At 46.1% G+C, this 24,923-nt stretch overlaps 1 protein-coding gene across 4 annotated transcripts in view; it reads right to left on the bottom strand.

The window, feature by feature from the left end:
- ADAMTS17 (ADAM metallopeptidase with thrombospondin type 1 motif 17) overlaps positions 1-24,923 on the bottom strand; it is a 406,417-nt gene that overhangs the window by 140,304 nt on the left and 241,190 nt on the right. For 2 of the 4 annotated variants that reach the window (XM_070358154.1, XM_070358156.1), the window contains exons 11-13: positions 18,206-18,310; positions 17,072-17,217; positions 2,515-2,681 (exon numbers count right to left, since the gene is read on the bottom strand). In XM_070358154.1, coding sequence (XP_070214255.1) covers positions 2,515-2,681; positions 17,072-17,217; positions 18,206-18,310 — 418 coding nt within the window. The remainder of the gene's footprint in view (positions 1-2,514; positions 2,682-17,071; positions 17,218-18,205; positions 18,311-24,923) is intronic. The other 2 variants (XM_070358155.1, XM_070358157.1) reach the window with 1 other exon arrangement.

Here is a 24,923-nt window from a genome sequence, read left to right as displayed (position 1 = left end):
CTGACACAGGAACCTCATTTTCCTGCAAAATACGTCAGAGACTGTGTAAAAATCAGGCCCAGATGCCTGAGGTCTTACTAAAGCTCCTCACTTGGCACTCACGAATTTTTTTTTCTTATTTGAGTACCAGAAGCCAGCTGGTTATTTGCTGAGTCAGCAGCTCCTCCAGAACTGGGGTCAGCTCCCTCCTAGCTCCTATCAGCGGCCGAAGCTACGGAATGTCACATAACCTGTAACCTCTCACCTTCCACACAGCTTGTCTTGCACATTAAATGACATGATGCCTGCAGGGCTAACTTGAGCCTGGCACGTGGTATGCTCCATAAATGGGACCATGCTGTCATCATTATAATGCACTCTTGTTTCCCAAAGATGAACAGAATCTTAAGAATGAAAAGACCCTCTAATAGGCCCCAGGATATCCTTGTGGACAATAAATAAACATCACAAATTCTACAGACATGATACTCTGCCTAGAATTTTATCAGTCTCTGGAAATGCTTGCAATGGCCCAGGGGGCAGAGTCTCTTGATTTGAGAGAAAACCGAAGGAAAGAAAGGATGACCTCTGCTTACTATTATCTTCACCAAGCTATAAACTGTCCTCGAACAAAATGAAAACAAACACAGATACAGTGAACAGGGCAGTGGTTAGCAGCGGGGGAGGGGAGAGGGGGAGGGGAGAGAGGGTCAACTGTATGGTGGTGGATGGAAACGGAACTTCTCGTGGGGAGCACGCTGCAGTGTACACACAAGCAAAAAATATGGTGTTGCACATGTGACATTTATATAATGTTATAAGCCAATGTTACTTCAATTAAAAGAAAACAAACTTTTTCACAAACACTCTACTCAAGTGCGGGGAGCGAGCTCCGCCCCTGGCAAAGGTCATGAGGAAGGAGGCTTGGCATACGCAAAGGTGGGATCAAGCCTCAGGAGTCCCCCTGGAAATTCTCGAGCATCTACCCCCAAAACCAGAGTCTGCCTATTTTCTGCTTTGTGCTTTCACCTACACCTCTGACTTTACAGGGGCTGTCCCCCACTACCTCTCTCTAAAAAAAGAGTTAGCTTACAGCTCCAGTTAATAATTCCTGGGTGTGACAGTGTTTCAACCTACAAACTCCTTTGGAAGTCCTCTAGCCTGCCTGAATAGGTGTTTTCCGGCCACATGTGATTGTTCAGAGCCTCCCAATTGTGAGAGGCAGGAGATGTTCTAAACTGTCTAAACACAGATTCCTTTGAGTAGTTAAAAGATTGATTAGAAATTGTATTGGTGAAGGGTTTTTCACTTGTTGGGCCAATGTTTGCTGCTAAGTCTCCATATCCCTTACCTACTGTGTCCTTGGCGGTGTATTGATTGATAGAATGGGTGTATAGAAATGTAAGCAGTTGCCTCAATGTTTGTAACCTTGGACCCTTGAGTTAATTCTTTTCTTGATTGAGCCTACCTCACCTTTGCCCTATAGGAATGCAACTTTCTCCAATGCTTTTTGGAGGCTGGTGCCTGACTTTAGAATAATCACCTTTAGAGAAAAATAAGTTTCTTAAAATGTTAACAGGCCTCCTGGCCAGAAGATGATGTAAATCACCTAAACTTTTGCATATGATAAGTCTGAAAGCCTGGCTTCGATAAGGATCAGGAACTGCTGTCTTTGCATGACTCTACCCCTTCCCCCATTATCCTCTATGCACAACTTAAGATATAAAACTACCTTGGAAAATAAAGTATGCCCTTTTGTTCACCGAAATTTGGTCTCCCCACGTCGTTCTTTCTTTCACCTTCTAGCTGAACTTTTCCTCTGAGGCAGGGAAGCTCGTCAAGCCTACTAATTTTGCCTGGGCTTCTAAGATCTGACCGGGGAGGCTTTAGTGTCTCCTCTCCTTCGGGACAACGGGAGGACGCCTGTGGCCTTCGTAGGTGACGTAAATTCCCTGCTTTGGAATTTTATTCAGCCTCTTTTCTTCACTGAATTTCTTCGCTGAGCTATCCTTATTTCACCATTCTTTATATCCTTAATAAACGTTTAATTAAGCAGTTGTTTCCTGATCCTCGCCGACGCCATCCCCGCTTCAAATTCCCTGGATCATCCGGGGCTGGTCCCCGGCACTCAAGGAGTAAGAGCCAACCCAAGATGAACCAAGTAAAGAAATGCAAGAAGGCTTCGCCACTGGAAAGAGAAACAGATGCACAAACCCGCTGTCCTGCTCCTGCAGAGCTGTGTTCTCAGGGTTGGCCTGGGCCTGGCAGCACAGGGCATGAGATGGCAGGCTGCCAGCACACCCAGGCAGGAGAGATCAGGCCCACTGCCTGCCTTATGGCTGCTTTTGGGAAATCTCACCGAGCTGGGTCATCTAAGTTCAACCCATGGCTCAAGAAGCGGGTCCACAGCTGAGTCGGGCAGGACTGGGTGGATTTTGGGGGTGGGGATGCCTGTGGGTTTTCCCAGGAGGTGTTTACGGCGCTGGGGGAGGGGAGAGGGAAGCTCCCCTGAAAAGATGTGCCCTGTGCCTTTACCGTCAACCACCACTGCGGTGAGCAGGCCCTTCTTCTTGCTGCTCAGCCGGTCGTGCGTCTGGCACTGCTGGTCACGGAAGCTGGGCAGGCCCTTGGGACAGGGCAGGTTCTCGCAGACTGTGTGCTCCACACTGGCGCCCAGGCAGTGCGTGCCTCCTGGTCCTGGGCTAGAAGGAAGAGAAGGGTTCATGTTAACCAGACAGGCCGCAGAAACAGCAGGGGAGCTCATGGGTGGCTTCTCTTTCCAGGAGGGGGAGGGGCACGCAGGGTTTCCAAAGCAACACCCCCTCTCCTCTTACACACCATCTCTCAGCAATCCTGGCCCCACAATGACGACATGTTAAGTAAGCCATGAGAAAAATACATCCAAGAACTATAAATCAAGGTCATCTGGAAATAGGATACGAGATGGATCAGTTCAGCAAGATCCCAGAATTGTCTTTCATCTGAACTTAAAACTTGACCATCTGTAACACTGAAAACCCCAAGGGGAATTTTTGGCGTGTGTGGGTTTTTTTTTTTCCTTCTACAGAATGAAGACCTTTAAATGGCTGCTAGCTATAATTCAGAGGTCACTGTTTCACATTGAGTAAACAAACAGCTCTCATTTACTCTATAATGAAAAGAATCAGAACTATTAATTCACTTGTTCATGGGCTCTGGGTAGAGACCAGCCAGATCCCAGCTCTGCATCCTTTACCAGACAAGCGTGAGTCCACACATGCTCAAGATTGCAGTCTTGGGTCCTCAATGCTCTGTGCAGAGGCTGGGGTTTTAACCAACTGTGCAGACCCAGATGTGTCCTGGGGCCACGTCTACGCATGGGAAGGGCACTGGGGAGCAGCAGGACCCTGGCCCGGCTGGCTGAAGCTGGCTCTGCCCAGCTCTTCTGCGAGGCCCTGGTGTCCTCTTAGGACTCTGATGGGGGCCACCTCAATGGTCCCCTTCACTTCCACGATGCCAAGAACATCATGATGGGGTGAGACTGCCTCCCCCATTCCCCGGGCACATTTTTTACTGAAATCCAGCACAAATCACAGCTGCTCTGCTCAATGACTTTTCACAAACTATAAAGTCCTGTTAGCAAGGTGACACTCTGACACCCTAACCATTTTATTTTGAATATTTCTTTTCCCTCTTTGCCAGTTCTTGTCTTCACACTGTAAGACCACACTGTGATCACTGCCTTATAGAAGAGATATGACAGTAGAAGATGGCAAAAGTCTTTAGGCTTTTGTGTCACAATAATCTATACCAGGAATCCACAAACTTTCTCTGCAAAGGACCAGATAGTCAATTTTTTTGGATTTATGGGCCATGCAAGTACTCAACTCTGCCACTATAGCACAAAAGCGGCCAAAGACAGTGTATAAACAAAAGGATGTGGCTGTGTGCCAATAAAACTTTATTTACAAAACCCAGTGGTGGGCCAGACTTGGCTCATAGGCCATAGCTAGCCAGCCCATGGTCTACATAAACGTGTTTGAGGAAACACCTGCAATAGGAGGAAAGGCGTGTTCATTCCTCCATGCCTACCTCAAACACACCAGGCAACATCTCTCCTGCCCTGAAGTGGAGGCAGCCTTGAGAGATGACATATGCTAGTGGCTCCACAGAGCATTCTGAGTTTTGATCTCAAAGGCCAGACGAGACCTTGTATTTCTTCAGGCTGACTCCCGGTACAGAGAAACGTTTGAACAGGGAACAGTAAAACCTCTCCAAGGCTTATGAGATCTGACAAGAGAGGGATCCCTTCTTCTTCTTTTTGCCCAGAGTACAAAGAAGGCAGCTAGAGCTCAGGGAGAATGACTATATGGCATGTTTAGGTAGATGAAGCCTCAGACTACCTCCCCACAAACCCTAGGCTGAAGTGTAAGTAGGTGAATGTATTTCTGTGCCACAAACCATGGTGTGGAAGGGACTTGCCCTGATGAACCATGTGAAACTGCAGGAAGGACATCTTTTCTGCAACAGGTGAGCTGAACATCCCATGGCTGGGACCAGAAGGCAGAGATGCTCTAGGGTAAGAAGTTGTGGGTTGAACTGTGTCCTTTCTAAAATTCATGTGCTGCAGTCTTAACCCTCAGAGCATCAGAATACGTGAAAATAGGACCACTGCAGACGTAATTAGTTAAGATGTGGTCATACTAGAGTAGAGTGAGTTCCTACTTCAGTATGACTGGTATTATTATAAAAAGGGGGCAATCTGGAGACAGACACCCACAAAGAGAATGCCATGTGAAGATGAAGACAGAGATCAGGATGATGTCTCTACACTCTATGGAATGCCAAAGATCGCCAGTAAACCACTAGATTCTCCCTTACTACCCTCAGAAGGAGCCAAGTCTTCCATATCTTGATCTTGGACTTCTAGCCTTCAGAACTGGGAGGATAAATGTCTGTTACTTATGCCACCAGTTAGAGGGTTGTTATAGCAGCCCTAGAGATGAATAAACCAGACATCACAGTAACCAGATGCATCAACTGAACTTAGATGCAAACTCAGGAAAAATGGAGCAAAAAACTCTTGAAGTGATTAGGAATCCAACATGGACTAGAATGGAGTTAAGAAACACAAATTAGGCTAGCTGCTAAAAAATAAAAGAAGCTACATTTTTTATATACCTTCCTTAGGGTGTGGACCAAGATTTGTACACATCATGTAATTAACTTCTGGAATTGCGATTAAGTTTCATTTTAGTTTCCTTCATCAGTTGATTTTTCCAGCTTTATGTCTGACTGACCCTCATATACCAACTACCTTTATGCCTCACAGCAGGTAGGTGGAGAGGAGATCAGATGTGACAGAAGAGAGCTCCTGGATCCCGCAGCAAGTGGGCCTGGGAGGGGGCAGCCCATGTGATACCACATGTGCCTCAGAGGGCTTCCTCTGGAATTCTGTTTATCTTGTCTCTTCTCCGTTTCTGATCTTTTCTTACAGGGAAGTCTGCTTTCAGCTCCTACCTGGCTCACTGTGCCCCATCTTCCCCACTCTCCCATCCCTAACTCTTTGCTCATCCTTAAGGCTACCTCCATTCTGTAGCCTATTTTCCTTTCCTTCTTGGAACCTCTCCTGACCGTGCTTGGGTCTCTGCTATGCTGCTTATCATTAACCTTGTGAAATGGTGAACTGAGTTCCCTTTCTCCTATTCCTCTGCAGTTTTCAGCAAAGAATCTCACACAGGCTGGTCTGTAATAAACAGTAGTTAGACTGAATTAGATTGAAGGCAGGAGGAGAAGGGGATGACAGAAGATGAGATGGTTGGATGGCATCACTAACTCAATGGACATGAGTTTGAGTAAACTCCGGGAGTTGGTGATGGACAGGGAGGCCTGGCATGTAGTCCATGGGGTCACAAGGAGTCGGACATGACTGAGCGACTGAACTGAACTGAACTGATCTATATAAATTGAACTAATTTATCTTAAAAGGACCAAAATACAAAGCAATGTCAGGGAATACAGTGGAGTAGGAAGCACCAAGAATCTATCTCTTCACCCAGACAACTGTAATTGGCAAAAACTGACTGAAATAACTATTTTGCACAGTGCTGCTTTTGATTTCTGAGGTATAAGCATAGGAGCTGGCCACCACTGTTTCAACCAATACCAGAGGGGTTTTCAATGAGCAATACATTAAAAAAAAATTCTTTATCTCCTTTTGGGAGCCAAATATTTAAGGATGAGGCTATTCAGAAGCAACTGCACATATGGGAATACTTAGAAAGCCACTAGGTATGCTCAGGGAAAGATGAAGCCTCAGAAAAGGCCAGAAAAGACCTTACACTTCTTCAGGTTGATGCCAGCACAGAGAAACTTTTCAAGAGCAAAGAAATGGCAAATCTGAGAAGAAGGAGAAAAAGATGATTTCCAGCGGTACATTATAAGATTCAAATGTCCAGTTTTCAATAAAACAGTCAAAAGTCATACAAAGGAACAGGAAACTATGGTCCATTCAAAGGAACAAAATACATTAGTAGAAACTGTATCTAAAGAAGCTCAGAGGTTGGACTTATTAGACAAAGATTATGAAATAATGGTCTTTAAGATGCTCTAAGTGCTAAAGGTATACAGACTAAGATAGAGAATGATATATGAAAAAGCAAGAATATCAATAAAGAGACAGAAATTACAAAAAGGAAACAAAAATGCTGAAATAAAAACTCTGAAGTTGAGAAGTACAGTAACTGAAATGAAAAATTTACTAGGTGGGTTCAAAAGCAGATTTGAAAGGGCGGGAGAAAAAAATCAGGAATATATATTTGTTCTATGAATTTGTCCTATGAATTGAAATATTGAGTCTAGGGAATGAAAAGAAAAAAAAATGAAGAAAGCAGAGAGGCTCTGTGGGAAATCAGAAAGGGGACAAATAAACACATTAAGGGAGTCTCAGAAGGAGAAAAAGGAGTAGAGAGATTATTTGAAGAAATAATGGCTGAAAGCTTCCCTAATTTGAAGATATGAATCTATAATTCAAATAGAATAAATTCTCTGAGATACACTATAATTAAACTGTTAAAGGACAAAAAGAGAATCTGGAAAGCAGCAAAAGAGAAGCAAGACATCACAGACAAGAGATCCTCAATAAATTACAAGTCGATTTTTAGTCAGAAACCCTGGAGGCAAGAAGTCAGTGGGTTGATACATTTAAAGTTCTCAAAGAAAAAATCTGGCAACTTAAGAGTTCTGTACCCAGCAAAACTTTAATTCAAAAATGAGGGAGAAAATTAAGATACTTGCAGATAATCAAAAGTTGAGGAAGTTTTTTTTATCATCAGACATGCCCCACAATAAACGCTTCAAGTTCAAATGAGAGGACAAGATGGTAACTCAAAGCTGTATGAACAATTAAGGCCGTATGAACAAATGAAGCTTTCAAGATGGCATGATGCTAAGCTTTGTCAGAACCAGCTTTTATGATAGAGAGATAACAGAAAAACACCTACTTCTGTTCATTGACTACACCAAAGCCTTTGACTGTGTGGATCACAACAGACTGTGGAAAATTCCTAAAGAGATGGGAACACCAGACCATCTTACCTACCTCCTGAGAATCAGTATGCAGGTCAAGAAGCAACAGTCAGAACTGGACATGGAACAACAGACTGGTTTCAAATTGGGAAAGGACTATATCAACGCTATATTGAAGCACAAGCTGGAATCAAGATTTTCAGAGGAAATATCAATAACCTCAGATATGCAAATGATACCACCCTTATGGCAGAAAGTGAAGAAGAACTAAAGAGCCTCTTGATGAAGGTGAAAGAGGAGAGTGAAAAAGCTAGCTTAAAATTCAACATTCAAAAAATTAAGATCATGGCATCGGATCCCATCACTTCATGGCAAATAGATGGACAAACAATGGAAACAGTGACAGATTTTCTTTTCTTAGGCTCCAAAATCACTGCAGATGGTGACTGCAGCCATGAAATTAAAAGACGCTTTCTCCTTGGAAGAAAAGCTATGGCAAACCTAGAAGTGAGAGTGAAAGTCACTCAGTTGTGTCTGACTCTTTGCAACCCCTATACAGTTCATGGAATTCTCCAGGCCAGGATACTGAAGTGGGTAGCCTTTCCCTTCTCTAGGGGATCTTTCCAACCCAGGGATTGAACCCAGGTCTCCTGCAGGTGGATTCTTTACCAGCTGAGCCATAAGGGAAGCCCCAGACAAACCTAGACAGTGTATTTAAAAGCAGAGACATTACTTTGCTGACAAAAGTCCATCTAGTCAAAGCTATGGTTTTTCCAGTAGTCATGTATGGATGTGAGAGTTGGACAATAAAGAAGGCTGAGCTCTGAAGAATTGCTGCTTTTGAACTGTGGTGTTGGAGAAGACTCTTAAGAATCCCTATGATTACAAGGAAATCCAACCAGTCCATCGTAAAGGAAATCAGTCCTGAATATTCACTGGAAGGATTGATGCTGAAGCTATAGCTCCAATACATCGGCCACCTGATGAGAAGAGCTGACTCATTAGAAAAGACCCTGATGCTGGGAAAGATTGAGGGCAGGAAGAGAAGAGGACATCAGAGGATGAGATGGCTGGATGGCATCACTGACTCACTGGACATGAGCTTGAGCAAGCTCTGAGAGATGCTGAAGGACAGGGATGCCTGACATGCTGCAGTACATGGGGTTGCAAAGAGTCATACATGACTGAGCAACTGAACAACAGCAACGCACTAGAGGAGGGACAGGCTTTGTCTCTGACTCTGGTATGTGATTTCTCCCAGCAGGCTCCTATTGGCCCATGATGCCCACCTCCCTCTAGGCAGCTTCCAAGCACGCCACACTTTGGGAAAATTCTAGTCTGGTATCACATGCAGTTTCACCTTTGGGCAGTTTTCTCTGACATCCCTAAGTATGGCTTTCCAGAGAGTTCTACCAGTGCAGCACCTCTGCAAACCTCTCCCTCATCCAGTGGGCCCTGGGTGTATGCTCTCCAACAGGTCCAAGGAATTTCAGCCCTGGATGTGTATGTGAAGGGGCACCCTCATCCACACTTGTTCTGCCCTTGGGTGCCCTGCCTCAGACCTGAAGATAGAGGCTGCTTCCTGTATCTACTCTTCCTGTGTTTTTAGAGTTCTTTGCCTCTTAGCAGCTAATTTCCCCTATATTCCAACCACCTGTTATAGTTAATGCTTTTTTACATTAAGCTTTTCCTGTTCAAAAAAATGACTAAAAGTTTGTTTTTTTCAGTCTTCCCTCTGGTCACTGTTTTGAACAGCATGGGAAAAGGAAGAAGCAATCCACAAGCGGCACGACCTGCTCCCCACATCATCCGAGTTTTGGCAGGTTGATCTGTGGCAGGACTCTGCGCTCAGCTGACTCACTCTTTAAGATGGTGCCAATAATACAGGCCATCTGAGTGTTACTGCGACACCAGTGAGGGCTTCCTGGGTACACAGTGGTGCTGAGACCCCGAAAGGAGGGTCATCAGGGGGGCCAACGTATTAGAGCTACAGCTTCAGCATCAGTCCTTCCAATGAATATTCAGGACTGATTTCCTTTAGGATGGACTGGTTGGATTTCCTTGTAATCGAAGGGATTCTTAAGAGTCTTCTCCAACACCACAGTTCAAAAGCAGCAATTCTTCAGCACTCAGATGCAGGAGAATCTTTGTGGAGGGTGGGCATGTCTGATGAGAAGGTCCACAGTAGCTTATGAACAGAAGTTCTGGGACAGGACTTGAAGGAGGGACCAGCTTTACCAAGGAAGTCACATGGGTAAGTGGACCACATTTGAGTTGCATGGGCCTTCAGGAGATGCTGTAGGGACCTGTAAACACAGGCAGAAGAGATAACCCTCCCAAAGTCTGAGGAGCAGAGGGCCGGGGTTCTCATTTACCCTGAGTCATGCACTGTAGATAAAATTAAAAGCACCGAGGAAGGCTAAAACAATAGAAACCAAGCTGGACATGGCTAAAATGGAGGATGGTGAACACGGTCGGATTTGTGGTAGAACAGTCATCTGTCCTCAGTCTTTCCCACAGGAGCTGGAAGGGCCAGAAGGCTCCATGAAGACTCATGTATATTGAAGGGGAGGCAGCGGCAATTGAAATCTCATCCTTGAGGACAGAGGTAAGGCCAGAGGCACTTTCGCATCAACTGTGATCACGTGCTAATATGCTGGAGGGCACACCCTCTGCCTGCTCTTGATACTCATTACCTCGTTAAGTTGGCAGAAAGAATCAGATGGGGGGGTCCTGACTGCATCCTTCAGATGAGGAAATCGAAGCTCCAATGTATTCAACAACTTCTCAGCAGGGAAGTAAGAGGTGGAGATAAGAAAGTGTGACTCACAAGTGCTCCTGGTTGCAGCAGGAGCAGGCTGTGGAAGGGGGCCACCCACTGGCCATTGTGGGGCCAGGAAGGCCAGCCTGACTCACCGAGACAGACTTTGGGGTGTGTTGGATTTTCAAGATGATTCTCCAATATCAATCCCCAATTTCTATCTGTACTCTATCAGGACTTTACAAACATAAACAAAGTAGGAATTTAGACATAAACCCAAATGACTGGAACAGGAATGGATATCCAAGTGGCAATTACAGACACACTCAGATGCTCAGCCTGACTGCTTATGAAGGAGACGCACAGGACAACCTCACTGACACACCGCTACACACGGACCAGATGGAGGCACCGGGGAGGCTGCGGGCGGGCAGAGGCCATCGCTGCTCAGGGCAGGGGGACAGCACAGCCACTCTGCAGACAGGCCCTCAGCCACTCACACGTGCACCATGAGTCAACGGACCTGCACACACACCCAGCACACGCGAGCGGGGCTGTGTTGGGAGCCACGCACTCAGGGGTAGACGCCCTTTCTGCACATCACACCATCAGAAAGACGTTTAAAACAGGGAAAAGCACAAGGCAGGGACGGTCCGGCGGGGGAAACTGGAAAGCGGGCAGAAAGGTGAGTCCTTCTGAGCTCCTGTGAGGGTGGGCCCAGCTCCTGCCAGTTGGGTCCCAAGGGCCTCAGGTAGACCCAAGGCAGAGCAAGGGAGGCCGAAGGGCTGCTCAGAGTCACAGAGGGCAGGTGTGCCCTTTCCTTGAGTGACAGACAGCATTCAAGTGGAAGGAAAAGCAAGCAGCAGCTGAGTGGAGGCAAGGTTTGGTTTTTTGCTCTGCTCGACTGAACGAAGGTAGATGAGAAGATAAAGTCACCACAGTGGCTGACACCCACTCACCACCCAGAGACACGGCAGAGTCAGCTTCGCCTCCTGGTCTTGCACCAAAAGCTCCAAGGAGCAAGCAAGGTAGGGTTTCAAAGTGCCACAGGGCTGCCAACACCCCCCACCCAGGGCAGCTGCCATCCTAGTGTTAAGGCCGCCTCTGAAAGGTGCCAAGTAACACATGTAATTTAGGCTCAAGTGAATAAAACTGGGACTTTTAAAAACGGTCGCTGTGAACACCAGGTATGTTAAAAGCACACATACAGGGGTTTCACTGTGGAAGCAGAAAGCCATTACAGGCACATAACTTCACTCCTCTGGGTCTTAGGAGGCAGGCTGTTTTCCATTCTGATGCTCGGGGGTGGATGCTGCATGGTGAACCCTGATGCACCCCTGCTTCTAAGATCCACGCACATCCCTGTCTTTTTTGTGCAGAGCCGGGTCTTCACACAAGATCAGTGGAGCCTCTTCTCTTTACCCTACTCCTCAGCCCTCCCCACACGCAGCCTCTTAATGGGGTACCAGAATTCACATCAGAGATGAGCTCTCTGCCTCACAGTCTTGGCACTAACAGCGACACAAATTAAGGCACGAAAGGACAAGCTTAGGAAGCTGGATGAAAACCACAGATGGTCCCCAAAGCCTTGATGTCAGTTGGCAAGAAATAAAAATTCCAATAGCTGTAAAGACCAAGACTTAGAGAAAAAATGGGGGGACTCTTTTGCCAGTATTTTGGACAGTGAATAAACCAGCTGCGGAAGATGGGAAAGGTGCCAGGAATATAAAGTGAAGGGGGTGGGGAGATGGTGGTGGGAGCGCTCCAAGTCTGAGACGCACATAGCAATGAGATTTGGACATCCTTGGGGGCTCTCAAGGCAGTGAGCGTGGTGATTTAAGGAGTGAGCCGGGGAGAGGACGCTGTTTTGGTCAGAGCTTGGCTCAGGGCCGCCATCAGCTGTGCTTTGTAACAATCACCACCTCAGGCCATTCTGCAAAAACAGGCTGACAGCTGCTGCCTGGACTTGAGCAAACCCTCGCTGCTCCTGCTGCTCCCGGGAAGCACCCAGGCCTGCTGCGAAGCCGCCCCCGAGGCCAGTCCCTTCTCCTCCCGTTCACCTGGGTGGCTCTACGAAGGTGGGAAACCCTGAAGAAAACTACAGGAGACAAAGAGCCTGTCCCTTCTGCTCAGAACAGGAGATGGAGCCACACGGTTACTATGAAAGACTGAGCTGACTACCAAGGCGTAACTATTATAGGAGCAAAAACATATTGTTTCTCTCACTTGGAATAAACAAGGCTGGATTATGTTTGGAGCTTGCTCTCGAGAGGGCTCTGAGCACCTCAGCTGTGACACGGCCTCACTGGGAGGGCAGGCTGGAAGAAGATGGCCCCCGGGTCCAGGGACACCTGGATCCCACTCCTGGCTGTTCATAGCCCATAGGCCTCCGTGATGCGAGATGGTACAAGGGAAGGGGCCTACCTGGTGATGTTCTTTTCTGGCTAATAGTTCACAATAACCCTTGTCTTTTGGGGGGAAGACAAGATTAGGTGTGTGTTTTGCAACTAGAAGATCAGAACAGCCGCTTTTTCTCAGCAAGCACGCACCCAGACAGTAAGGTACTCAGGCATACATTAGGGAGGGCTGGCCTGCTGCGGGCATAGGAGGAGGATGGGGCCCCACAGCTCAAAGGCCAGTGGGGGAGGGCACAGGAAAACAAGTGAGCAAATGCACATGAGTAATTATAAATCGTGATACCTGTAAAGTGAGGGAAGGGTACAGAGGGAGTGTGCAGAGCAGGCACCTGCCTCCGGCATGGTGGTCAGAAGAGGAGGCCAGTCTAAAGAGAAGACACAGAGAGGGCAGAGGGAGCTGGGGGGAGGGAAGGGACACTGACTTGGGGGTGGGGTCGGGGCTGGTGTCTGAGCACAGAAAGGAGGGCTGGACAGGGAGGCACCTTCTCCTACAAAGACAAACCCGCCCAGAATCTACAGATGCAACCTTATCTGGGAAAGGGTCTTGATGGGTATCATCAGGATCTCTGAATCATGAGCTTGCCTGGGATTAGTGTCGGCCTAAACCCAACGGCTAGTGTCCTGAGAAGAGAAAAGGAAGTGAAGAGATGCATTGAGAAGATGCCTCTGTGAAGGTAGAGGTGCAGTGGTGTGCCTGCGGGGCAGAGAAGGCTGGCAGCTGCCAGGAGAGGGGTGGGGTGGGTAAGGGGCCAGTGATGGCTTCTCCTTCAGAGTTTCAAGAAGACATCAACCCTGCTGACACTCTGATTTCAAACTCCTGGCTTCCAGAACTCAGAGAGGATAAATTTGTGTTGTTTTCAGACACCAAGTGTTGGTAATTTATTATGGCAGCAGCGGAAATAATACCAGGGCCACGGTGAAGAGCATGGATTTCATTCTGAGTGCAGCGGGGAGTGACCAGGAGGGCTGAAGCAGGAAGAGATTGTAACTGACTTTACAAGAAAGAGGGGATGTCTCTGGCTTGCTGTGGAGAATGAACCTGGGGAGGGAGAGCAGAGGGGAAACAGGGAGGCTGATGCTGATGGTTTGAAAAGACCCTGGAACATTGCTGCTGGCTCCAAACCTGACCTGCTGTTGCCCAGCTGTGTGACCTGGGGCAAGTCACCTAACTGCCATGCGATTCAGTGTTATTTAACACGTACAATGGGGATTAAAAAAAGAATGCCTCTCCCTTATGGCAGCTTTAGGTGATTTACTACACGCGGCAAGTCACCAAACTTCCATACGATTCAGCTTTTAACACGTACGATGGGGATAAAAAAAGAATGCCTCTCCCTTACGGCAGCTTTAGGTGATTTACTATGTGCAAATGCCTAGAAGGGAAGCTGGCACCTGGTGAGAGCCCGCGTGCCCTGTTCTTATCACAATCATATGCGGAGGAGGAAGGGCAGGGACAAGGGGACACATGTGGACTTCGGGGCTTTGAACTCAAGCTATGCAGCAGCTGGTGGTGCTATTTACTGAGGGGCATGTGGGCTGCGAGGGGAACCAGGGTGAAGGGGGAAGGAAGTTTAGGAAGTGTTAGGTTTGAGGTGTCCAGGAGAAAAACCAAGGGACTGTGGTTGGTGGGACTAAGATAAAAACAGGGCACAAAGGGGCCCTCACCAGATGCCAGCTTCCCTGGACACTTGGGGGCAACACAAAATGCCCCTGGAGTGTCCCAGAACAGACAAAGCATCAGGGGTGGGGACAAAGCATGTGGGCACCTTAGCCAACATCATCTTCACAAAATACGAAATCTGGTCCCATGAAAGTTGTGCCTAACACAATTAATCAGCATTAATAACATCTTGGGCTTCCAGGCGGCACTAGTGGTAAAGAATCTGCCTGCCAATGCAGGAGAGTTAAGAGATGCAGGATCAGTCCCTGGGCTGGGAAGATCTGGAGGAGGGCACGGCAACCCACTCCAGTATTCTTGCCTGGAGAATCCCATGGACAGAGGAGCCTGGCGGGCTACAGTCCATGGGGTGACAAATGGTTGGAATGACTAAAGCGACTTAGCACGCATGCTCGAAATAACATCTTATTCTTGCAACAGAGCCTTCACCTAAACACAGTTGTATTGTTGGGACATAGAGTCCTTTCAGAGGTATTTAAAGAGTCAGATACTCATCTACTATGATGTTTATTTGGTGTCACCTGACCTGAGATGAAGTATGTAATGTGCCAAAGGACAGCAGTCTTGGATCAGGGCACCTGAGCTCCAATCAGAAACATGGGACACCCATGCCAGCCACAGCCTTTGCAAACTGTGCTCTGCAGTTGACGAAGCCTTTCCTTCTCTGAGCCTCAAAACAGCAAGGTAGGAGGCAGGGCACGTGGTCTTGCCTGTTCTTCTCTTAGTGATAACATCAAGAGGGGTCATGAATTAAATATAGACCATGTACTCCATGTGGATCCTCATGGATTGCTCCAAGTTTTAGATAAATAAGCAGGTAACAGTCACATGTTGCTATAAAACGTGGCCCCGGGATTTGAAGTCTAGCTCCTCCTACTGTACCTACTATACTCTACGTCCTCTCATGTAGGAAACTGAGACGCAGAGAGAGAAGGATCTGCCTTGAGGTCACAGGACCAACCAACCACACCAGGCCCAAATCTCCAAACCCAGATTCCAAACCCAGAGCTCTCTTCTTCTGGGCCAGAGGTGGAACTATTTTAACATCATCACAGAGCAACGGAAAAACAGAAACCACTATTGATTTCTCACCACTTAGCTAAATAGCCCTTCTAATCATCTACCTACCTATGATGGCTAATTTTACATAACAGCTTGACTGGCCTTGGGGCGCCAAGATTAAAAAGCACTCCTGGGAGTGTCTGTGAGTGTATTTCTGGGTGAGATGTGCATTTGGATCGGTGCATTCCTAGAGCAGATGTCCTTCCCAGTGCGGGTGGGCATCTCCCAACCAACTGAGGGCCTGATGAGAACAAAAGCCCTCACTGTTTGAGCTGGCATGTCTACTCTCCTCTTCTCCCGCCCCTGGAGTGATATTTACACATGTGCTCCCTGGTTCTCTGGCCTTCATACTGAATTACACCTGGGCCTCCAGCTTGCAGGTGGCAGATCAAGGGGTTTCTTAGCCTCCAGGACCATGTGAGCTGATAATAAATCATATGTATATGGATATTGGTTCTGCCTCTCTGGAAAATCGTAATATACCACCTATGCTTTTAATTAAGAACTCACTTCTAAAAGTTTAAATACCTACCTACCATGCATCAGACACTCTGCTAGGTGCTGGAAGGAAAAGGTTTAATAAGACATGGTACGTAATGCCAATTCTTATGGTGCTACCAGAGAGTACAGCGTTCTCAGCATTGCCTCAACTGTGAGTGCAAGTTTTCCTTTAATCCAGAGGTTTTCAGCCTTGGCTGGACATTGGAATCACCTGGAGAGATTCATACATCTGACTCCTTGGCCCCACCTCCAGACTTTGTGATTTGATTGGTCTGGGATATACCTTGGGTGTTAGAATTTTTAAATACAAGAAAGGTGTGCTAATCATTTGTTACTGTGATTTAATATACTGTGATTTATATACTGTTGATATAAACCATTTGCTTTTAGTCATAATTTATAACTTTCTCATTTTCAAAATTAATGTGATGCAGTTAATAGCACACAAGATATAAAACAGATTATTTAAAGAAACATTAAAAGTTGGAAATTTCAAGAGAAGAAATAGGCCAAACCTGTGATAAAGGAATTGCTACAACTGAGGATAAGATCTAGCCCTGAGTTTTTCAGATCAAGTGTATAGAGGTGAACAAGGGTTATCATAGGTGAACAAAGTGTCATCATAGTCAATAAAAGGAAGCCTATGAGGGGAAAAAAAAACAACCCAAAAGGTTATCTTCTGTCAGGTCTAACAGGACAGGTAAAAGATATTTGGATACACAAGAGCAGAACCCACAAATGCACAAATGCTCTGTGACTTTTCAACAGCCAGACTGCTTCCAGTTCAGCTCTTAGCCAATTTGAAAGTCAGCCCCGTTTTCCCGAAGGTCTGCCGGCTTCCCTGGATGACCCTCTTCTAAGGCAGCCTCGAAGCAGGCCAGGAGGGGTTGTCATCCAGCTGTCTCGAGAAACGGTTCTGCCACGGCCCACACAAGGGAGACGAGCCAGCTCCCCACAGGACTCACTGCCTCCGTCACAGAGAGAGCTCTGTTGGGCTGAGATGCCATTTGAAGTACACGAGGCCCGGCACCCAGGACCTTTGGTTTGAGTTCACTCTTCTTCAGCTCAAAGCCTCAGTGGGAGACAGACTGCTCTGCTAAGGCAGCGAGAGCTGCTCTTTGGACACCCTGATCCAGGCACCCGGGAGAAGGCTGGCGGGGGACTTACGGAGGGTTGTCACATTTCCTCTGCCGGAAGCGGGCTCCCGTCCCACACGTGCGGCTGCACATGCTCCAGGCGCCCCAGGGGCTCCAGTCTCCGTCCACGTGCTCTGGGATGGGTGTCTTGCTCACACACTCCCCCGCGCGGCACCACTGAAACACAGCAGGGTGGCAAAGCTGCTCACTCACGGCTAACTGATCCCCTCCACGTGAGAAAACACCATGCCCCCCAAAGCCCCCAATTTTTATAATTTACACAAAAGCAGACTATTTCGGGGTGTGTACGTTTGCTAACTTTGGTAACATTCCTTCCCTATCCAACATGACAACTCTAAGGCTCTGGGGTTTGGATTTTGCCCTAAACGATGTGATGTGTCCAGTGTAGGTTCTCAAAGCTCCCAGAAGAAAAGGAAGAATGCACATGGCTCACGGAGAGACTTCACCTTCTGCAAACTGTTTAGTGTGAGTCTCTTTCTGGAAGGCAGTATTTCCTGGCTCTGTAGTTTTGAACTTCAGATTTGGTTTTGGTGCTGGGAGATGACACAGCTGGGGCCATGTGAGAGAACCATGGCTCTTTCTGAGGATAAGAGAAAGCCAATCCTTGAAAATAATTTCCCAAAGTATGCAGCACAACCCGTGGGGCACAAGATGTGATTAAACAGTCGTGATCATAGCCTCTCTTTCAGTTCTTACAGTAAGACTAAATAGAAAGCCTCAGGCTGTGGTGGCTGGCCCTAACCACCTCTAACACTTCAATTTCTCCTGTTAAAGAAGATCAGTGTGAAGGCTGGTGCACTTCACCTCTAGCACCATTCTCATTAAAATCATCTTTTGACAGTGATTTCTGCATGGCAAGTAACCCTGTTTTTCCATTTACAGTCTTCTGATATAAACATTTTAAGTAAATTCACTCGTGTAACAAAAGGAGTTAATTTAATAAAAACATTGAGTAAATGATTATTGTATAAGAGGAAGAGGAGAGAGGTGAATGTGTCCCTCAGTGCCTGAAGTGGGCTCGAAGGCATTTCTGGGGTGGCCCGGGGCATGCCAGGGGCTCCTGAGTGCACTTTTCAGAAGAGGTGCCAATGTGCAGGGGACATGGGACTAGCTGTCTGCTAGGGGCAGTGGGAAGTGGGGTTACCTTGTCTGCCCCACACTCTGTGCCATCCAGGGGAGGGTCCAGTTTGGTCTTGCAGGACGTATCTCCTTCCACCAGGCACCACAGTCCAGCGCACATCAGATGCTGCTGACAAGGGAAGGAACGTGACTGCCGGGAACTCTGCACTCAGGTCACAGCAGAGTCAGAGGCGGGGCCCCTTGACGGGTTTGGATTTGGGATCCGAAACATGAGGGGAGGAGGAAGGGTCATGAATCTGCATGTCAAAAAAATAGATGCTTCACTTCAACTAGATCATTTAGCTCGACAAAATTCCGTGCATTTACTCCTAGGAGGGTGGGTCTCATGGGGGTTGAGCTCAGCAGTTCCTGAACTAGCTATTGAGGGCCTAGGAAGTGTCTGGCACAGGCTGGAGTCTGGAAGCTCTTAACAAGTAGACACATTCAATGTAGGAAGGTATTAATACAAGGCAGACTCCCACACATCACACAGAGCACACGGGAAAAGAACTGCAGCAACCAAGCCTCCTCAGGGCGGCTGGCTCTGGAGCTGAGGCTGGTGCAGCAGCTGTGTGACCTCAGGAGACAGAGTCCAGCAGGCAATGTAGGCTCAGGGCCGCCCTGGGCTTAAAGAGGCAAGCTTTAGTCCTCCACAAGGTCAGCTGCTTTCTAGCTCAGCTGAGCCGTGTGTGCACCTACAGAAATGTCTTACCATCCATGAGTATATAATGAAAATAATTCTGCTGAAACAGGAACAGGCATTTAAAACCACAGACTCCCATTTTTATTAATGGGAAACTCAGACACAAGAAAGTGCTAGAAGGAGGAAATTTATCAAAATAACTGAAGCAGGTGTAGGCCAGTGTCCTCCCCGTCTGCCTTGGTCTCCCCTGCAGGACAATGTCTGCATGACCTGCTGCCTCCCTGATTTCCCGGTTGTTAGGAGCTGTCCTCTGGCCATGGAGCAACCTCGACCACAAGGGATGGAGGACACCCGTCCCCTGGGTGAGAGGCTGTGAGGGTCCCAGGGGTGGCCTGCTGTTCACACATCAGTGCACCTTGCCTGAGTCCTCCCCCACTTCCCTGCCCCCTCAAGGGCATCCTGGGATCACTTCCCAGATAAACTCCTTGCACCCAAACCCTCGCCTTGTGGTCTGAAAATTGAGAACAGATGTACTGAAGGCTCTTGAAAGACACAGTACTTCCACGATGTCAGAGCCAATCAGGGCGACAAGGTCTGCGGGGAGTGGGAGAAGTCCCCTTCCAGGACCTGACCCAGGCACCCCTCGGGCAGGGTGACGGTTAAGGGTCCCCTTGCGGGCTTGCCAGGGTGTGGGGGCTCAGTACAGAGGCCGGCTGTTCCAAGTAATCGTGAACATCTGCTCAGAGGAGAGTGCAACTGTGCTGTCCAAAGTCAGAAAATGTTTAGATGTTGAAAGGACAGAAAAAAAGGCGCAAAGGGAGGGAAGGCAGAGCCGCGGGGCTTGACAATGAGCTCAGAGCAGCCCACGGCCCTTTCTCATTTTTCAACTATGTCGGAGCTGCTCTGTGACCTTAACGACACTGATGATTTGAGCGGAATTTTGCACATTTGGGTTTGGAAAAGCCCCCACATTCCCATCACTGTCTGCCCCTCAATGGAGTGGTAACAGGATAAGCGGCTGGAGCCCAGTACTGGCTGGTCCCATAAAGACTGACAGCATCTCGTTAAAAGTGCGAGCTCATGCACTTTGATCTAAGAGCTCTTCCAGAGGATGGTGTCAGTGTGTGGACACGTGTTCATGAGACAAGGCGGGCCCAGGAGGTGAATTTATCGGGTAGGAGTGTTTGGGATTAGGAGGCCTAACTGCCCCTTTCTTCCAAGGACTAAGTGTCTTTTAATTTCATGGCTGCAGTCACCATCTGCGGTGATTTTGGAGCCCAAAAAAATAAAGTCTGACACCGTTTCCACTGTTTCCCCATCTATTTCCCATGAAGTGATGGGACCAGATGCCATGATCTTCATTTTCTGAATGTTGAACTTTAAGCCGACTTTTTCACTCTCCACTTTGACCTTCATCAAGAGGCTTTTTAGTTCCTCTTCACTTTCTGCCATAAGGGTGGTGTCACCTGCATATCTGAGGTTATTGATATTTCTCCCGGCAATCTTGATTCCAGCTTGTGCTTCTTCCAGCCCAGCATTTCTTATGATGTACTCTGCATATAAGTTAAATAAGCAGGGTGACAATATACAGCCTTGACATACTCCTTTTCCTATTTGGAACCAGTCTGTTGTTCCATGTCCAGTTCTAACTGTGGCTTCCTGACCTGCATACAGGTTTCTCAAGAGGCAGGTCAGGTAGTCTGGTATTCCCATCTCTTTCAGAATTTTCCACAGTTTATTGTGATCCACACAGTCAAAGGCTTTGGCATAGATGACCAACTTAGATAGCATATTGAAAAGCAGAGACATTACTTTGCCAACAAAGGTCTGTCTAGTCAAGGCTATGGTTTTTCCAATGGTCATGTATGGATGCGAGAGTTGGACTGTGAAGAAAGCTGAACGCCGAAGAATTGATGGTTTTGAACTGTGGTGTTGGAGAAGACTCTTGAGAGTCCCTTGGACTACAAGGAGATCCAACCAGTCCATTCTGAAGGAGATCAGCCCTGGGATTTCTTTGGAAGGAATGATGCTAAAGCTGAAACTCCAGTACTTTGGCCACCTCATGCAAAGAGCTGAGTCATTGGAAAAGACTCTGATTCTGGGAGGGATTGGGGGCAGGAGGAGAAGGGGATGACAGAGGATGAGATGGCTAGATGGCATCACTGACTCAATGGACGTGAGTCTGAATGAACTTTGGGAGTTGGTGATGGACAGGGAGGCCTGGCGTCCTGTGGTTCATGGGGTCGCGAAGAGTTGGACACGACTGAGCAACTGAACTGAACTGAACTGCCCCTTAGGAGAGAGAGGAAGACTGGTGCAAACTGTTTATTATGCAATTTATAGACAATTTAATCTTAACTTTTCTAATCATCAAAGCAAAAGGAGAATGAGGTCAGGTAAAGGTTTTTTAAATAGAACACAAAAAGTACAAAATGTAAGGGAAAGAAACTGATGAATTTAAAAACTATATTAAATATTAAAATGAGCTGGGGTGGGGAGATGTTAAAATAAAGAACTTGTCTTTATCAAAAACAACTGTAAGAAAGTGAGAGATGTTTGCAATGGGAGAAAGATTTGTAAGGCACAGAACCAACAAAGATTTGTATGCAGAATATACATAAAACAAAAGCCAAAAACTCCCACTGATCAATCAAGAAAAAGGCCCAACAGAAAAATGAGCAGAAGATTTGAGTACACATTTTACATAAAAGGATCTATACACATATAGGATGGACAGAAAATACAAAAGGATGCTCGATTTCATTAGTCATCAGAGAAAATCAAATTAAAACCAACCAGCTAAAAAACAAAAATAAAACAAACCAAAAAACCCAACCAGCTACCTCTTCACATCCACCAAAATGGCTAGAGTGAAAGAAGAGCTGGAGACTACCAGGTATCAGCAAGGATGTGATGCAATGAGAACTCTCATAAACTGATGATGAGATTCTTAGTTCTGTAACTTTGGAAAACTCTTCGGCAGTATTTACTAAAGGTAAAGAGAAGAATATTCTAACACCCAGCAATTCTACTCCGAGGTATGTATCAAACAGAAATGTGTGTTTAAGTTCACCAAAAACACTGTCAAGAATGTTCACAGCCACCGTATCTGCCTTAGTTCCCAAGATGGAAACAACCCAAACACCTGCCAAGGTAGAACAGATAAACAACGGTCTATTAGAACAATGGGACACTATTAGATCTCATTAATATGAAGTTCAAAATGATTAAGAGAAAACTATAGTTTTGGGAGTCAGGTTAAAAACAGACAAGGAGGATGAGCAGGAAAAAAACGACTTTAGAGCTGCAGCCTCTGCCCTCAGCTTGGCCACCCGCATTGCTCTGTGTGCCCGAGCCAAGCAATCACCCTCTGTGATTCCCTTTCACAGCTGGGCAAATGGGGTGGACCACCCCATGACTGTCACTGTGATGCCTTCTAGATGGACAGAAGGCATGCTTTACAAATGACAAAATGCTCTGACATCTGTGATCCTGAGGCTCACGACAGCCCCGGGAGGCAAGTATGACAGAGCTTTCCCTATTTTTTTTCCCACTTTTCCCCTTTTCTCTTTCTCTTTTTAGTAGATGGGTTTATTATTCATAAGTCCTGCAAAAATTAGTAGTAAGCATTAAGGGTTCACTCTGGGAGGCCAAGTCAAGATGCAGACAGAATACAGTTGATTTTCACTGTTGTGTTAGTTTCAGGTGTATAGTAATCAGTTATACACACACACACACACACACACACACACATATATATATATATATATACTCTTTTTTAGATGCTTTTCCCATATAGGTTGGACTTTCCCAATGGCTCAGTGGGGAATAATCAGCCTGCAATGCAGGAGACACAGGAGCCAAGGATTCAATCCCTGTGTCAGGAAGATCCCCTGGAGGAGGAAATGACAACCCACTCCAGTATTCTTGCCTGGAAAATCCCATAGTTTGAGGATCCTGGTGGGCTACAGTCCAAAGAGGTCACAAAAAAGTTGAACACAACTGAGCCCATATAGATCATTACAGAGTATTGAGTAGAGTTCCCTGTGCTATACAGTAGGCCTTTATTAGTTATCTATTTCATATATAGGAGTGTGTATAAGTCTTTCCCAACTTGGCCATCCCCACTTTTGCCCCCTGGTAGTCATAAGTTTGTTTTCTACACTTGTGACTCTATTTCTGTTATATAGATAAGTTCACTTGCACCATTTTTTTGATTCCACATATAAAGTGATGTCGCCATGATATTCGTCTTTCTCTGACCTACTTCACTCAGTATGACAACCTCTAGATCCATCCATGTTGCTGCAAATGGCATTATTTTTTTTTTTTAAATGACCGAGTAGTATTCCATTGTATGTAAGTTCCACATCTTCTTTATCCATTCCTCTGCTGATGGACATTTAGGTTGCCTCCATGTCCTGGTTACTGTAAATAGTGCTGCAATAAACACTGGGGTGCATGTATCTTTTCAAATTATGGTTTTCCCTAGATATATGCTCAGGAGTGGGACTGCTGGATCATATGGTCATTCTATATTCAGTTTTTTAAGGAACCTCCAGATTGTTCTCCATTATGGTTATACCAGTTTACATTCCCACCAACAATGTAAGAAGGTTCCCTTTTCTCTACACTCTCCAGTATTTATTGCTTGTAGATTTTTTGATGATTTTCTGATCAGTGTGAGATGATACTTCATTGTAGTTTTGATTTGCAATTCTCTAATAATTAGTGATACACAATATGTTAGTAGCTCACTCATGTCCAACTCTTTGCGACCCCATGGACTGTACCCTGCCAGGCTCCTCCGTTCATGGAATTCTCCAGGCAAGAATACTGGAGTGGATCAGCATTCTCTTCTTCAGGGGATCTTCCTGACCCAGGAACCAAACCCAGATCTGCACTGCAGGCAGATTCTTTACCATCTGAGTCACCAGGGAAGCCCAATAATTAGTGATGTTGAGCATCTTTTCATGTGCCTTTCAGCCATCTGTATGTCTTTTTTGGCAAAATGTCTATTTAGATCTTCTGCCCTTTTTTTGCTTAGATTGTTTTTTTTTTTTTTTTTTTTTATTGAGCTGTGTGAGCTATTTGTATATTTCCCACTTTTTCAATGAAGAGGTAGACATTTGCAGACTTTAAGGGCCCTGAGCTGGGTCAGAAACACAGGACTGGGAATTCACTTATCAAGATTGATATTCTAATTCTTGACTCGTCTGGTGCCTACACAGGTGCATTCACTTGATAAAAACTAATCAAGCTCTAAACTTAGGGATTTGTGTACTTTTCTGTATGCATATTATAATTCAATAAGACTATTACATAAATAAATACTTAGACTGGTGATGGAAGGTTATCTGGACTTATCACAGGGAGAAGTAGGTAAATCAGAGCTTCACAAGGAAATACAAATAAACCATATGTGCTGGAAGTCATATCTCAAAACTGGAAAGAGACTCTAAATGTTGAACAGTCCTTGTACGTTGGGACACACACACACACACACACACACACACACACACACACACACACGCACACACTCTTACTCTCTCTCTCTTCTCATAAGGAGAGTTCCTGCTAGGATGAAAGCAGCCCTGCTTCTTCCTGACGTGAACGTCCTATAAATAGCTGGTCCAGGAATAACTCAGAGGTGAACAATAGTAGGTAAGAAGCAGTACAGGATATAACTAAGATACCACAAATAAAAAAGAGAGAAAAAAACAGGAGGGAGAAAGCAGATGAAGAATACTCATCAGACAACATGATCATGGAATGGCTAAAATTAATGTCCAAGCATAGTACTATTAAAGTTTTAAAAACACAGCAGTTGTGTCTTTCTTTCTTTTTTTTTTTTTTTTGCATTTGCAAAAAGCCAATACATAAGAACTTAAGAAAAAGACAGTCTTGTTAAAGGAGATAAAACATGAGCTATTAGAACTTGATCAAGAAATGTAAGAGAAAATAAAGTCAGATGACCAACGATGACTACATTGAAAGCAACATGAAGAGACATACCACTGAACACACAGGGAGGTACACAGAGTTAATGATTGAGAAAAAGTGAATATAACGAGATAGAAATGAACAAATAATTTAAAAC

This window comes from Bos mutus, chromosome 21 (assembly GCF_027580195.1).
Source record: "Bos mutus isolate GX-2022 chromosome 21, NWIPB_WYAK_1.1, whole genome shotgun sequence".
In the NCBI taxonomy this organism is placed as follows: Eukaryota; Metazoa; Chordata; class Mammalia; order Artiodactyla; family Bovidae; genus Bos; species Bos mutus.
Note: the sequence above shows the minus strand (reverse complement) of the source record. Positions and strands in the feature narration are given on the sequence as shown.